Source organism: Pyricularia oryzae, chromosome 2, assembly GCF_000002495.2.
Source record: "Pyricularia oryzae 70-15 chromosome 2, whole genome shotgun sequence".
Classification (NCBI taxonomy): domain Eukaryota; kingdom Fungi; phylum Ascomycota; class Sordariomycetes; order Magnaporthales; family Pyriculariaceae; genus Pyricularia; species Pyricularia oryzae.
The window spans coordinates 4941808-4955519 of NC_017850.1; the positions used below are offsets into that span (position 1 = coordinate 4941808).

Consider the following 13712-nt stretch of genomic DNA (forward strand, 5'->3'; position numbering starts at 1 on the left):
AAATTTTTTATTCCAAATAGATTTGCTCTTGTCGTATTGGTAGATATCGTAGCTTTAACTCATCGATCGTCCCTTCGTACAAGTCATAATGTGGTAAGGCAAGCCCATCCATCCCACACCAAGTGCGTCTTGCCCAAGGATGACGATGGAGTAGCCCGCCAATATGAATGTTATGATGCGTATCCATCATGGAGAGGTGCAGTGAAGATTGCGTCCACGCCCTGTCCCACAAAAGAAAGGAGAAAACAAAAACAGCTGATCAAGCAGAGAAGTCAATAAAATGTGGAGAAAGCAACTGGAGATTCCATGTGATGAGACAAGAGCAATCATGAGAAAAACAGGTGCTTACACCGCCCGACACCAAATCGTCAAAGGTGTTCAAGGTTCAAAAGTAGCAGACCAACCCATCCCGGAATTTGTTACACGATACACCTCCCAAATAATTCCAATGCGATCCCTTCCGGGTATAGATAAAAACAAGGGGAATATCAAATGACCACCAGACTCCAACGCCGTCAAAAGAGATGGGGGGCTTCGAATATGATACAACCCAACCACTCATCGACCCAAGCGTTCATCGACCTCTATCTATTTTTTTGCTCATGCAAAAGGGGTCCATGATTATACGTCTTGTCGAAACAGTATTCATCATTTCCCTCCATGCACTCAAGCATGTATTAGTATAGCACCGCCAATTTCAGGCGGAATATGTGGAGAAACCCCCGGTCCTGCGGATTATATGTAATGTGTTGTGATGGATGTGCATGGGCAACAGAGGCCAATATTATTCCGCAGAAAACCAAAAAAAGGGTAAAGCTCCGTAGTCGTAACATTCGTCGTAACATGGTGCAAATCATGGGTGGACACATTGTGTCCGCCGTGTTTCTGTCCGTCTTTTTTTTTGCAACGCAACTTTGATCAAAACCTGGCACCATGGCCGTGGTAAAAGAGGCGATCATTCGAAGAGAATATCCAGCAAGATTCTCGTCATACAATTCAATGACAACTCCAAACAAGCTTCTGGCAGATTGGTTGCCATATCCAGTAACTAGAACAAAGATGTCTTGGCACTGGTGAGAGCGGTTGAATTTTCAAACGTCGGTCATCTCGACGTCCGTGGTGGTGTTAGAGGATTCAGCCGGGGACCTGTCAACGGGGGCAGGACCCCAATTTCCCTCGAAAACTGTGGCAGGGGCCCGACGAGAAGTTGAGACCCACTGCATGGATGCAAATCGCAAAACATCCGCAATCTTGGGCCGATCAGCCGGCTCAGGCTGAATCAACCACTGGACAAAGGTGTCCAGAGACCCTGGGTCCTCAGCGTTGAGCATGAAGGATGGCGCGGTAGGCTCAGGGGCCCGTTTAGTGCCAAAGAGGTTGCTAGGGTTGTATGTCTGCTGGCCGCGGCCGAATGGGAACTCGTCCCGGCGGGACGCGTGCATGTCGAGGCCTGCCACAACGTCCTCGAACGGGGTTGTGTCAGGGGCGATGGGCACACCCCGAAGGTCTCGCTTTGTCTCCTGCGTCTCGGCAGAGGTGAGAGCTGGAATCCCAGACAGATCACCATCCCTGAGGGATGACCACATTGGGCCGTTGTGCGGGAGGATCGAGTTGCTGGCGGCCTCAAGAGCGATTAAACCCAGGGCAAAGATATCGCTCGGCTTGTCGGCCTGTCCACGCATGGCCTCGCGTGCCATGTACTGGCGGTCGCCCTCAATATCTCCTCCTTTCGTGGCGGGCCATGAGATGGTCATGCCAAAGTCACCAATCTTCAGAGTGCCATCAAAGGTGATAAAGATATTGGCAGGCTTGAGGTCGAGGTGAATAAAGCCAGCGTCATGGATTGAGTTGAGACCCTGCGAATTGTTAGCTCAAAGTCCTCCGAAGTGAATAAAACACACCAGTACAATCCAAATCAGTTGCACATACCTGAGATATTTCGAGCAGAATCTTCCAGATCCGGAAGTCATCCAGGCGACCTGGAAACCCAGCCTCGCTGAAAAACTTTTCGAGGCTACCCTCCTCGCAGTATTCGGTCTGAATGTAAAGGTAGGAATTCTCATCCCAGTGATCTACATACTGCAGAATGTTGTCGCGGTCTTTTAGGGATCTCAGGACTAGCGCCTCTCGAAGCTTATTGTCCCGATCCTTGACACCTCCAAAAGCAGTCTTCAGCTTTTTCACAGCATAGACTTTGTCGGCAACTGGAGTTGATGGCGTACCCATGAGGCGACTGACGGCGAAGAGTGAAGGGGTAGGCTGAGCTGAGACCTTGAAAACTTGAGAAAATTCGCCGTCTCCAATAGACTCGATCTTGGAAAACTTCCTTGCCAAACTCATATCAACCTCACTTGCGGTGTGGCCGTTCACCGGGGTGATTGCGCGCCGGCTCCCAAATGACATGACTGATGTACGTCCAAAGTTAGTTGTGGGGGTAGCAGGCGGGTCGACAGCCAAGTGTCGGTTCTCATTGTGATTCGAAATTGAGAGGCGGCTAGCATCCGGTGGCATCATAGATTCCTGTGGAGTCTTGGGGGACTCGGAACCCATGTTCTGCAAAGGGCTCGCTGGAGCGTCATTCTTATCAATACAATGAACCTTCAATGGTGAAAGACACGCCTCTTCGGGGGTTGTATTAGACTCACAATTCATGTCTGTTCTGACACGGGCAAGCGAGGCACCGAGAGCGGCGGGTGATGCACCGAAGCGGCGGGTCGAAAAAGGAGTGGTAGAAATGGCTCCAGTCGACACGGACTTGCTCCCTCCCAGCGCGCCCTTTGTGGGGGTAGGCGGTAGATCGACGTCGAGCGCGAGAACGGAGTCAACATCCGTATCAAAGCTGAGCAAACTGCTCTTTCGACTATGTCCACGGTTTTTGAACAGTCCTCCGTTCCTCTCAGAGTTTCCAAAAACAGAAAAGCTTGGCTGTGGTGCAGGGCTAAAAGGCGTTTGGTCCGAAACCACCGACTTGCGCTGCTTTCGGGCACTGCCGGATGAAGGGGGGTAAGTATTGTGCGGATAGTTTTGGCTGGTCTGGAAGAAGTCTCTCTTGTTGTTCTTGCAAGGAGTATCAGGCATAATCAGCTTCTTGCCTCCTCGACCAATGGGTCCAAGTTCCGGGTTTCGGTTCATCTTGGACACCAGGCCAGTTGATGCGAAGGCTGCTTGGCATGGCCGGGCTGATTTGTAGGCTGGCGTCGAAACAACTGGTTGTGCATTCAGCGGCAATGACCTTGCAAATATGCTGGTGCCTCTTGGCCTGTTCGGAGGCGGCGCAGGGAAATGTGTTGGTGACTCTTCGGTGACACTCGAGCCTGATGAAGAGGTTGCGATCGAGGCAGTTGTCAATGTCCGGGAGAGAGGGTGCGGCTGGTGAGGGCGGTCCAATACATGAGCTGATGGGTTAGGAAGCGGGCTGCGCGACGAAAAAATGCTCTCGCGCGGCTCCGCCTGCATGAACTGATCCAAAGAGCCACGTGTGTGCTTGTTACGCTGAATAGGCGTAGCTGTCTCGGATGAATTCTGACCCAACCATCTCTCACCGGCACGCTTTCCCCATGATGAGCGCGGATCATGTCGTTGAGAAAGTGTCGATTTGCGAAGGGAAGATGACCGCTTTGGGACATTCGCGTTAGGTGATGGCGATGGTGGAGGCGCGATATCGCGGGCAATCGTAGCCATGGAGCTCGTTAATTTGTACTCTTGGTTGTTCAGGTCGTCGTGGATCTCAAAACTCGATCGAGGTGGCGTTGGCGTCGGGGCGTGGTCCATAACATTAAAGTCGGGTCCGAAGTTGACAATACCGTGCAGACTACGACGCTTCGCCACGGGGCTCCCCATTGGATCTGCGCTCATCATATCGTCGGACCTCTTGAGCGGACTTACGGCGTTGTTAGGATATGTTTCACTCTTGACGTCAAGGAATCGCGATCCTGGCGATGCACCGCCCTTTGAGGCACCTGAAAGGTCCAGGTGCATGCTATGGCGGGACCCAGCCTTTTGGCTCATCACCGTTGAGCGCGCAGCTTGTCCAAGCTGAAGCGCAAACGTGTTAAAATTCTCCTGACCAGCGACAGATTCGGGGCTCTGTGCAGGCGGTGGTGGTGGCAGTGCGTTGACAATATCGTTGTTAGAGCTCAAAGCCCTTTTAAGTGGGCTCCTTGGCTGCAGGCGCGACCGTGTAGGGGGTTTTGCGGACGCAGCCTTTGGCCGGTTTCGGAGGGCGAATTTGGCGGAGCGAAGTGGCGAGCCGATGGGAGTCTGTGCGATTTGGCCAGCCTGAGGCTGGAAAGCGCTCGGTGTTGTTGAGTAGGTAAATGTCGCAGGCGTTGTTGATTGTTGTTGCACTCGCTGCGATTGAGGAGTGGGGCACGGTGACTGAGGTGATGGCGATTTGGGCGATGGAGAACCGACAGACTTGTCAGAAGAATCTGATGCAGTGCGCAGCAGGAATTTTGATGGCGAGCGGGAAAGCGAGCGCCTCAAATGGCGCACGGCGGCCGACACGTCGACGTGATGCACGTTTGTCGGCGAGGGGAGAGTGAGAGTACCTCCTCCCGAATTGGAGAAGGACATTGTTGTGGTGGAATGTTCTGGTCTTGCTGTACGGGAGTGGATGCGTGCCCTCCGGTATTTTTTTCCCTCAAACCAAAGGCCTCCGCGTTATAGAGCCTAGCACCCTACGGTCCACACCACCCGGCTGGATCTTCGAGTCCGCCACGGTGATTGCAGATGGATGCTGAGGAAAGAACCTTGTTTTTTTTTTTTGCGGCTGAATGCAGTTGCCGGTTTCCTCGATGTCGAATAGCAGTATGGTTCCCAGTCACCTGACGAGTTGAATCAGGAAAGCGCGGCTTATTTGATCGGACAAAGCAAAAATCAAGGCGGAAAAATAAGTGTACAGGCAAAAGAAGTCAGGAGATCTGCTGACAATGGCGGCCCTGACTTGCTGATATTTCGAAGTATCGATCTCAGGCTAACGAATAGAAGGGAGGTAGAGGGCGACTCAAGACTGAGTACCTTGGGTAGGAAAAGGGGCGCACAAGTCGAGTTGTTTATCCTAAACCATTCTGATGGTACAACAACTGGTCCGTCGGTCGGTTGTCTGGTTGACTGTAGGCTCTGATTGCCTTTAGACAAATGACGGCTCTCTGTCCGAGGACAAAGCGATGCGCGCGCGCACTTTGGGACCGGGACGTTGGAGACTGAATGACTGACTGACTGACGTTGTTGGAGTTGAGGGCGCAAAGGAACTAAGGGACGCTGGAATGTCCGTGTCGGAGACTTGGGGCAGGACGGGAGACAGTTAAGGTCTATCCTGGGGGGGCTGGGCAGGGCCCGTGCAAGCAACCAACAGGGTCCAGAAATCGGTGGCAAATTATGTCAGGGATTCCTATACGCCCTGTCAAAGAGGGTGCGCGAAGAGAGAGAAAAATCGGATGCCGGGATTATAGGTGAGGTACCTAGGTAAGTACAAAGGTGGTTTCTGGAGATGGGGGATGGGAAGGATGGCCGAATGAACAATTAAAAAAAGTTCAAATTCAACTTGACCAAGCAGCTTGGCAGCATGTCTATGAGAAGCTGAACTAAGCGCTTGCAGTCGAAAAAAGTGCTTTGCGCAAAAAATCGGTTGGTCGCAGTCACTTGGGATGGTTTGCGATCGGCTCGTGTGGCCCGAAAGGTGGAAAGGGGGATTTTTGGCGACTGTGGATTAGGAGGTCGAAAGAGCGACTCTGACCAACTCAGTTGCGACTGATGTGAAGGGGAGGAGGGATTGGTGGGATTGGCAAGGAAGTCGCGTTTGTTGACATTACTTCCCGATTAGGCCAGATTACACGTTGTGGGACGCGTTCGATGCAGGGACCAGGGTTTTTGGTAGGGTCCCCTCCCATCCAAAAGAAAATGATGGTCAGCCCCACCAGCTTTTCAGTTGTTTTTGTTTTGTTTTTTTTTTCTTTGTTTTTTCCCTTTGCCTTTTTTCTTACGAAGTAGGTTAGGTCTCAACACTGACGCATTATCGCACGGTGCGGCCTGCCAGCCAGTGATGTGCCGCCGGGCATGGTCCGTTCAGTGCCAGTTTTCGCACCGCTTTTTCTTTGGCAAGGTCTTACTGAGAGACATTCGGAGGCTTGGTCATTCCCAGTCATCAAGTGTTAGAGAATCATTGTAAGCAAAGTTAATTTGTAGTAGCAACAATTCATTGTACATGCACAGTATTCTCGTATAGATTGGTTGCTTTCCGTTTCCCCCCATCGAACTACGACGCTTTTCCTTTCTTCTTTTTTGTTTATATTTCCTAATTCAGTCGGGCGCACTAAGTAGTGAAAAAAAAAGTTGGCGCCACGCGGCCACCCTGGAGAGCTTCCCCGGCCATTGTTTTCGTCAACCCCGGCTAGCTGTGCACCGGATTGACTCAGGACGCGACCTTCATAAAATGGGGCCAAAATTGTGCGCGTTTCATGGGATCAGGGCCTCGGCCGCGGTTCCCTAAGGACTGGATAAAGAAGTTCTTACTGCAGCACGCTAGAGATGCGACCTGTGAGGTGCCGACCCAATGAGAGGTTTTGAACAGTTGCCTGATCTCGTGACTTGGGGCTGTCCGTCTACCACGTTCTGCATCTGTAATATGTAATCTGTACTGTACTTGGTTCGCGATGGGACACGGCCTGACGTGTGGATCGCTCTCTTGGTGATGGCATTGTTTACTTTGACTGTCAACCCCGAGGCAGTGTCTTTGTGCGGGACAAAGCGCATTGGGCTCTTCAAGCTGGGTTGGGCTCAGGGTCGAGTCAATCTCGACCACGCTAGGCACTTTACTCTGAAGCAGAAGGGTCCAACGATGACGGCCACTTTACTTAGCTTGGAAGGGGAAATCTCAGCGCGAGAGAGGGTGGGTGTGCAAACAAAAGGGTATCCGTAGCTCGATGTGTGATGTAACTGCTACTGTAATATTCAGGAGGTACGTACCTTTTGGTCTGTCTAATATGATGGAGCACAGTAGTGTAGCAGCGAATGGTGTCATTGACCCGCTGCGCGCACAGTGTTTGCCAACGTCGCTTTCACGCTGTTGTTAGCAAAGCACAAAAGCAAGAGAGAAGAAGCAATAAACAGATCGGCGGCGGCCGAAGATCGCGAAGCAGGTAACTAGGTAGGTAATTTACAGTACCGCAAATACCTCTCTTGGTGTAAGGTAGGTACCTACGAAATATCTGACATCAATCGGGATTCTCAAAAGGTGCCTGGCCAAAGTCCCTACGGATAGCAAACCGTGGCTTCCGGTGCAGCATCTCAACGGAGTACATACAGTCCTTCGTTGTATTATGTAGGCTCATAAGCCAGACGTCACCAGACCGACTTTCTGCATGTTTCTCCAGTGCCTGCACAATAGTAGATTTATCAAAGTATTAGACCTCACTTTTTACTCCTCCCCCTCAATGTGCCCCCCTTTCATAGCCAACCCCCTCGTTTGTGCAGCAGACCTTCTCAAACCGCTTAATTGCTAGCACTAGACCAGGTGTTAGGGTGTATTGTGGTAGACAATATTAGGCCAACGGGTTGGATGGGTCTTTGTTGTTGGCTCCTCGGTTGGGTTCAAAACTCAGGCGAACAGCTTGGATACCCGCCGCGGGGCTGCACACCACCACGTACAGGAGCAGAACTGTACAGTTAGTTACCTAGGTAGTGCCATAACTGCCCTCCAGGGCTCCCGCTCCTGCCTCCCCTCCACGTCTGTACATCCCCCCCCCCCCCCCCCGTAATGCACGGGCATAAAATCAGATGGGTTGGCCACTGTGCTTCGTGAACAAGTCGTCTTCCAAGTGGAGAGGAGGAGCTTAGCAACGGGGGTGAGAAGAGTTCCTGTCACCTGGTCTAACTCGGCACGGAAAGTGGGACTCTCAGCAGCGACAGTGAAAATGAACAAAGTACATTAAACAAAACAAAACTTAAAAAAAAAAAAAAAAAAAAAAAAAAAACAGTTCGCAAAAGTAGCAACTGGTGACCGATAGTGTCAGCGGCGGTGCAATGTTACCGGATTCGGCGAGTGCCTCTACAACTAACGGAAGGTATCAGATCATTTTCTTTCCCCTGTCACTTTGTCTTTGTTTTCTTTCTCTCTCGGTTGGGGCTGTTTAATTTTGAGTGATATCCCGATATTACTCGTTTCAATGCGTATTCGTCTGGCGAAATCGTCAAGCCAAAAAAGATGCCGGACGAGTACCGCCAGTGCGCGTTCTCCATCTCGCTTCGGTACCCAAATCTACGTATAACCAAAAGGCTCCACCTGGTTCCGGTGCTTGCGATCCTTGTCTGGTTCCCGCTGCATTGGTGATCATCTTTTTTTTTTACAGTCCTTCCTCGCTGCCGCGCGCCACGTAATGCGATTCGATCCCACAAAAATTCGCGGGTTCGAATCTTTTTTTGCTTCTTTTCTTTTTTGTTCCTTTTCGCGGCATTGCATGTAATGAAGAATATCTCTCCATGCCATAAATGGGCTTACAAGGCTACCTTACCTAGACTCGGAAGATTAAGAAATTTTGCGGTAGTCCATTTCTCCGCCTCAAAGAACTAAATCTCACATGGCCTAGGGAAATAACCTTGGGTTTGGCGCATTGAAAGAAGCCGATATTGATTTCTGGCTGATCGTTTCGATTCGTTCGATTTATTGACCTGATGGCTTTTTTTTTCCTACCCTTGTCTGGCTTATGCGGACAAAGAATCGGATTCGGACATTTCGCCTACCTACTGACAAATCCAACCTGCTATTAGATACCAGAGGCGAAGCAGGTGTTCTTATGTACCTACGTACAAATGAATACATTACCAACCTGCCTACATACGGTAGGGTACCTAGGCGTGTTACCACCAGTCAGGAAAGATTAGATCACACACCTTGTCGACCCATGGTACAGCTCATAGCACCGGGTCGTATTTTCCATCTGTCATTTGGGCATATGTCATGCCCACACATAAACAGGACCCTTTGTGCAGCCCGGTCTTGACTTTTTATGACAATTGGCATGTTTGCGAGGGACCTTTTTCTTGACGACAAGAAATTCTAAGCGTCCGACTTCATAAATCCTTGTGCTGAGAAGACATTAATCTGGGTTCGTACCAACTACCAAGTACTAGACCTGACCAGGCCTATCCAGATCAAGTCTAGTTCTAGTCCACTATTTTACCTGTTTGTCTGGAGGATTAAAATTATAGATTTTATTATTTACTTGGTGCTTCAATTAATCTAGTCCCCTTCGGGAGGCCCGCCGCCCACGCTTTTTCAGCCTGCGGAAAGGCCCTCTTTTGGTGTCGGCGACCGGCCAGACATTAGCAAAGTAGCTAGGTATGTAGCTAGCTAGCTATCTGTACTTTGGCTAGCTGGCTGGAGAAAGACCTGCAGCAAAGAAGCGCGCGCGCATCTTGAAGATCCGCGGGCCCCTTTTGGAGGATCTAGGTGGATCTACAAAAGTATGCAGCAAGCAAGCCCGTAGAAGTCGGTCCGCATCAAGGACCAACCTCGCTCGCCCAGTTATGTTAGGGATTTTCCAGCCCAAAGGGGAGGGTAAGGCCAAAAAGACTACCACTGTACGTACAGTACTTGCATTAGAAGTACTGCGTAAGGTAAGACCATATCCACCTTTGAAGCCTATCCATGCGAGCAAGCCATCGATGGCCTTGTCACATTCCCATCCTGTTCCCAACATGCCTGGGCCCCTCTCTCGCCTCCACGTTGGGCTCTTGTTTCTTCTTCATCGATGAAGGCGCGGTCAGTACCGAACGGGATGTTGCTGCAAGCCAATGCACCCCATGTCCACTTTGTACGTGGTGGTCAAGGTAGTGTCGATAACCGGCTTTGTCGGTGTTTAACTTATTTTTGTTTTATTTTTTTAGACTCAATGCTGTAAAATGACACACAGTGGGAGAGACGACCGGTTTTTTTATTTGTTTTTTATTTTTATTCTTTAAATCTTTTGTTTACTAACATGGCTGCCCAAAAACAAAGAATCCCACTTTCTCTTAAACATCGTTCGTCCCCGGCCTAGAAAATATAGGTACCCCTTGCAAGACAAGCCCGCCAGACCCTTCGAGAAATGACGAATTCATGCGCCCCTCGATCCCAAAATGTGCCCGGCCCGACCACAACGCTCATGCTGCAAGGAGAAATAGCGTCTCCCTTCATCTCTGGCGTCGTCTTACGTGGTACAGGGCTATAATCAAACCGATTGTGGATAATATTTTTCCAAGCCTTCCTCCACGCGCAAGCAAGTCATCCCGTAGAACGAACCCCTCGACCCCTTGTGCCTGTCAAATCTGTCTGATATTATCAATTTCTCTGCATTATGGGCAGTAAGAAAAAAAATACAGGGGGAAGGGTTTTTTCTTCCCTCCTACTTGCTGTTAGTGCCCATACTGTACACTTACCCCTTCGAGGTCTACCTCCGTTCTTTGGCGATTGCTTAGCATTGTCAGTGTAAGTACCTGGATAATAAATGGTAATAACACATGCAGGGTGAGACGATCTACGTGGGGTGGAAGCCGTCAACGCGTCAATCATCGTCCCGTCAACCCGTTTCGCCTCCTTATATTTTGTCTCGACGATTGTTATCTATACATACAGTACTCTACAGCGGGCATAATCACTCCGTCTGCGGGACCTCTTTCGGCCTCGCCGTGAAACAAAATAGAACGTGGGGCAATCCCTCCTTACATATCATTTTCCCGTCTTGACTGGCTCTTAATGTTGTTATTATGATTCTGATTATTATTATTATTATTATTATTATTGTCATGATAATGATGATGTTTATATTGGACCTATAGAGCGGAAACCCTGACTGGTATACGTAGGTAGGTAGATAGGTAGGTAGAACCCCAGACTACCACTTTTGGTACACACAACCACACGGACATGGCCTATCCCAACCTAGTCCGTATCCATTCACACCACTCGTCTAGATCCTCACAAACCTGGAGGGCGTACCCTAGATCCTGCGGCTTCATGCGCTTGCGTCTGCCCTCGTTACCACTGCTGGCACCGCCACCACCAGCGGCGTTGTCGTCATTTCCGCTGATTCCGTCGCCACCGTCCAGGATGTTCTCTGAGACGATGTGCACCATGCCGTTGAGCTTGATGTCGAACACAACCGATGCCGTCATTTCGCGGAAGGGAAAATTCACCTGCAACCGGGGCACAGGGTGCGCCGTGAGCGTGACGTCGATGGCTGCCGATGCGGGGTGCTCCTGTCCATCCTGTCCCTCCTGGCCACTTCTGCCGTCCTCGCCACCTGTCATGCCGCTACTGGATGCCTCTGGGGCCATGTCAGGGTCCATGCGTCCCTCTTCGCGACCAGCATCGGATCCCCTGCCACGACCGTGCTGTAGGTTCTTTGTGAAGCTCGAGTAATCGTCACGGGCTGTTGTTGTCCTTGTAGTAACATTCCCTACGTCCGCTGCCGCCGGGGCTGTCCCTGTCTTCCCGTCAACAGAGTTCGTTGTGTTAGTGGCAGCGTTGCCGCCCCGTGCTTGCGAAGACGGGTCGCGGGGTCCAAAACTCTTCTCGAGCAAGGTCGTTAGCAATGCATATTGCCGCAGGAGCGGCAGCATGTCGATCAGCTGGCTGGGGTGCGAGAAGGGCAGCGAAGTAAGCAAACGACCGTAGACCGGCTTGTAGATAAAGAGCGAGTTCTTGTGCCTCGCCACTGGCAGCCCGTCGCCATGATCCGCTTTATCCCTGGGTTGTAACTCGATTTCCCTCATCCTCGTGATCGTCCTAGTCTCCGTCGGATTGAGACCCAGGGGATCAGGAAACAAGAGGCTATCAAAAGTCCTCAGCTCGCTGTATATGGGTTGTGACTGTGCGATCGCGTAGATGTGGTCCGAGTCGATAAGCGACATGACGACGGGCGGATCAAAGTCTACTGTGAACATCACATTGGGTAGCCTCTGAAACTCCATGCCGTCAACCGCCATCTGATCGACTGTCTTGTCTTCAGCATCTGGAGGAAGGACTGTATTTGGCGGCTGTTGCCAGTCTAATATCGGGCCGTTTCCAAGGACCAGCTCCTCGGCCGTCGCCCCTTGCTTCTCAACAGCTGGCGACAACCAGTCGGTCGAGACGCGTGCCGGGGGATATCCCATAACGTTCATCGCACTGCAGCCAACCCACAAACCCCACGTCCGTTCCGTCCTGTCAATGTAATCTTGCATTTGCTTAGCCTCCTCCGGGTCGGTAGCAGTTCCCGGCGCCAGATGCTTCTCCTTCCAATACTCCAACGTCAGGCCAACCCGGCCCTGGATGTGCATCCCCGGGTGGCCGCTCCTCGCGCAGATGGCCGTCAGCTCCTTGAATTGCTCGCTACGTCCCTCCAGAGCCGGATCTGCGCGTAACCTCTGCAGGTCCCATTCGTAGAGGCGGTTCAGGCTCTCGTGCATTCCAGCAAGGGCCTCCTGGCAGCTGAATCCCGGTATCGTGCTCAACTTGTCCAGCATCGCCAGCCTCTCCAGATTCGCGGCGAACTTTTCCAGCATCTTACATAGCGGGCTCTGCCTTGGCTCAAGCTTTAGGTCGTCGTACAGCACCTGGGATGCCCGCCCCTCGTGTTTGGTGACGGTCTCATTCAGACCTGGGAAGGCCAACGCGACCTGGTCAACGATGTTGTTCGTTATGATGATCTCGAGTGCCAGGGCTGAACCGGCAATGACGAGCGTCCTTGTCATTGGGTTGTCACCGGTGCCGTCCTCCCATAATGTCTCGAGCCCAATGCTCTTAGCCAGCCGCTCTAGCCCAGCCTCGCTGACCCGGCCCTTGTGCTTGCTGAGCATTGCGAGGATCTCCTGCAGCTTCTTAAGCCGATCGTCATCCTCCGTCCTACCCAAATCCCCAAGGCCGCCCGCGCCGATGTTATCCAGGCCCAGGTCGAGCCCTCCGCCGATGCCCAGAGCACCAAGGGCTGCAGCGGCGCTCGGCGAATCGAAGTTGACGGGCGCACCGCCCACGCCGGTGTGTCCCATAAGAGTGTTCGTGTTCGCCGGCGACCTCTTAAAGTGCGACGGCGATGACTTGGGCCCGTGCGGCGAGAAGGCGGCGCTGTGCGGGCCCTGTGTCATGGAGAAGGGCGTCGATACCGGGGGCGTGCCGACCGCGCCGTACTGCTGCGCCGATGCGCCAGGAGTTCTACCCTGCTGCGAGGGGGCATGCTTCATGGGCGTCGGGGTCGCCATGGCGAGATTTTCGGACGCACAACGATGCGCTCACGGTCAGGAGTGCGGTGGTCGAGTGGTCGATACGTGACTGGGTATCGAGGATGAAAGGCAGTTGCACTACACCTGCCTTTAGTATTGGAGGGGTATGAAAGTCATCCCCACCTCGTCACTTTAGATCCAGAACCTAAGCTGGAAGACAACATCAATGCCCGTTGGTTTATGGCGGGTTGAAAATTTCGGCGCACGATTCTTCGCAATCGCGTCTTCCTTGGTGCAATGAAGCTGAGAAATCTTGGATCTTGATGCCAAAATGCATGCGGATGCGGGTACCTTTCTTTCTGTTCCCGCGCGATGATTATCAGTATTTTCTGACATTGTACCTTGGATTGCTTGGGTACCTGCCGCGGTAAATGTCAACTACCGCCGCACTGACCACTTACGATTGTTGAGCTCCACCTTTCCTGCGATTCCGGCGGGGACATCCCGTCTATCCAAGATAAGGACCCGAGGTTCCA

The 13712-nt window shown here is 51.8% G+C and overlaps 2 protein-coding genes across 2 annotated transcripts; both read right to left on the reverse strand.

Moving 5' to 3' along the window:
• Nucleotides 1–37: 37 nt before the first annotated feature.
• Nucleotides 38–5745, reverse strand: MGG_01816 (WEE protein kinase). Its single transcript, XM_003714780.1, has 3 exons — nt 2646–5745; nt 1930–2567; nt 38–1856 (listed from the first exon to the last, which is right to left on the reverse strand). Exons 1-3 carry the CDS (start codon nt 4573–4575, stop codon nt 1092–1094), a joined length of 3333 nt encoding a protein of 1110 aa, XP_003714828.1. The 5' UTR covers nt 4576–5745; the 3' UTR covers nt 38–1091.
• Nucleotides 5746–10727: 4982 nt separating this feature from the next.
• Nucleotides 10728–13578, reverse strand: MGG_01817 (uncharacterized protein). Its single transcript, XM_003714781.1, has one exon. The coding sequence runs from the start codon at nt 13213–13215 to the stop codon at nt 10909–10911; it is 2307 nt and encodes a 768-aa protein (XP_003714829.1). The 5' UTR covers nt 13216–13578; the 3' UTR covers nt 10728–10908.
• Nucleotides 13579–13712: the final 134 nt, after the last annotated feature.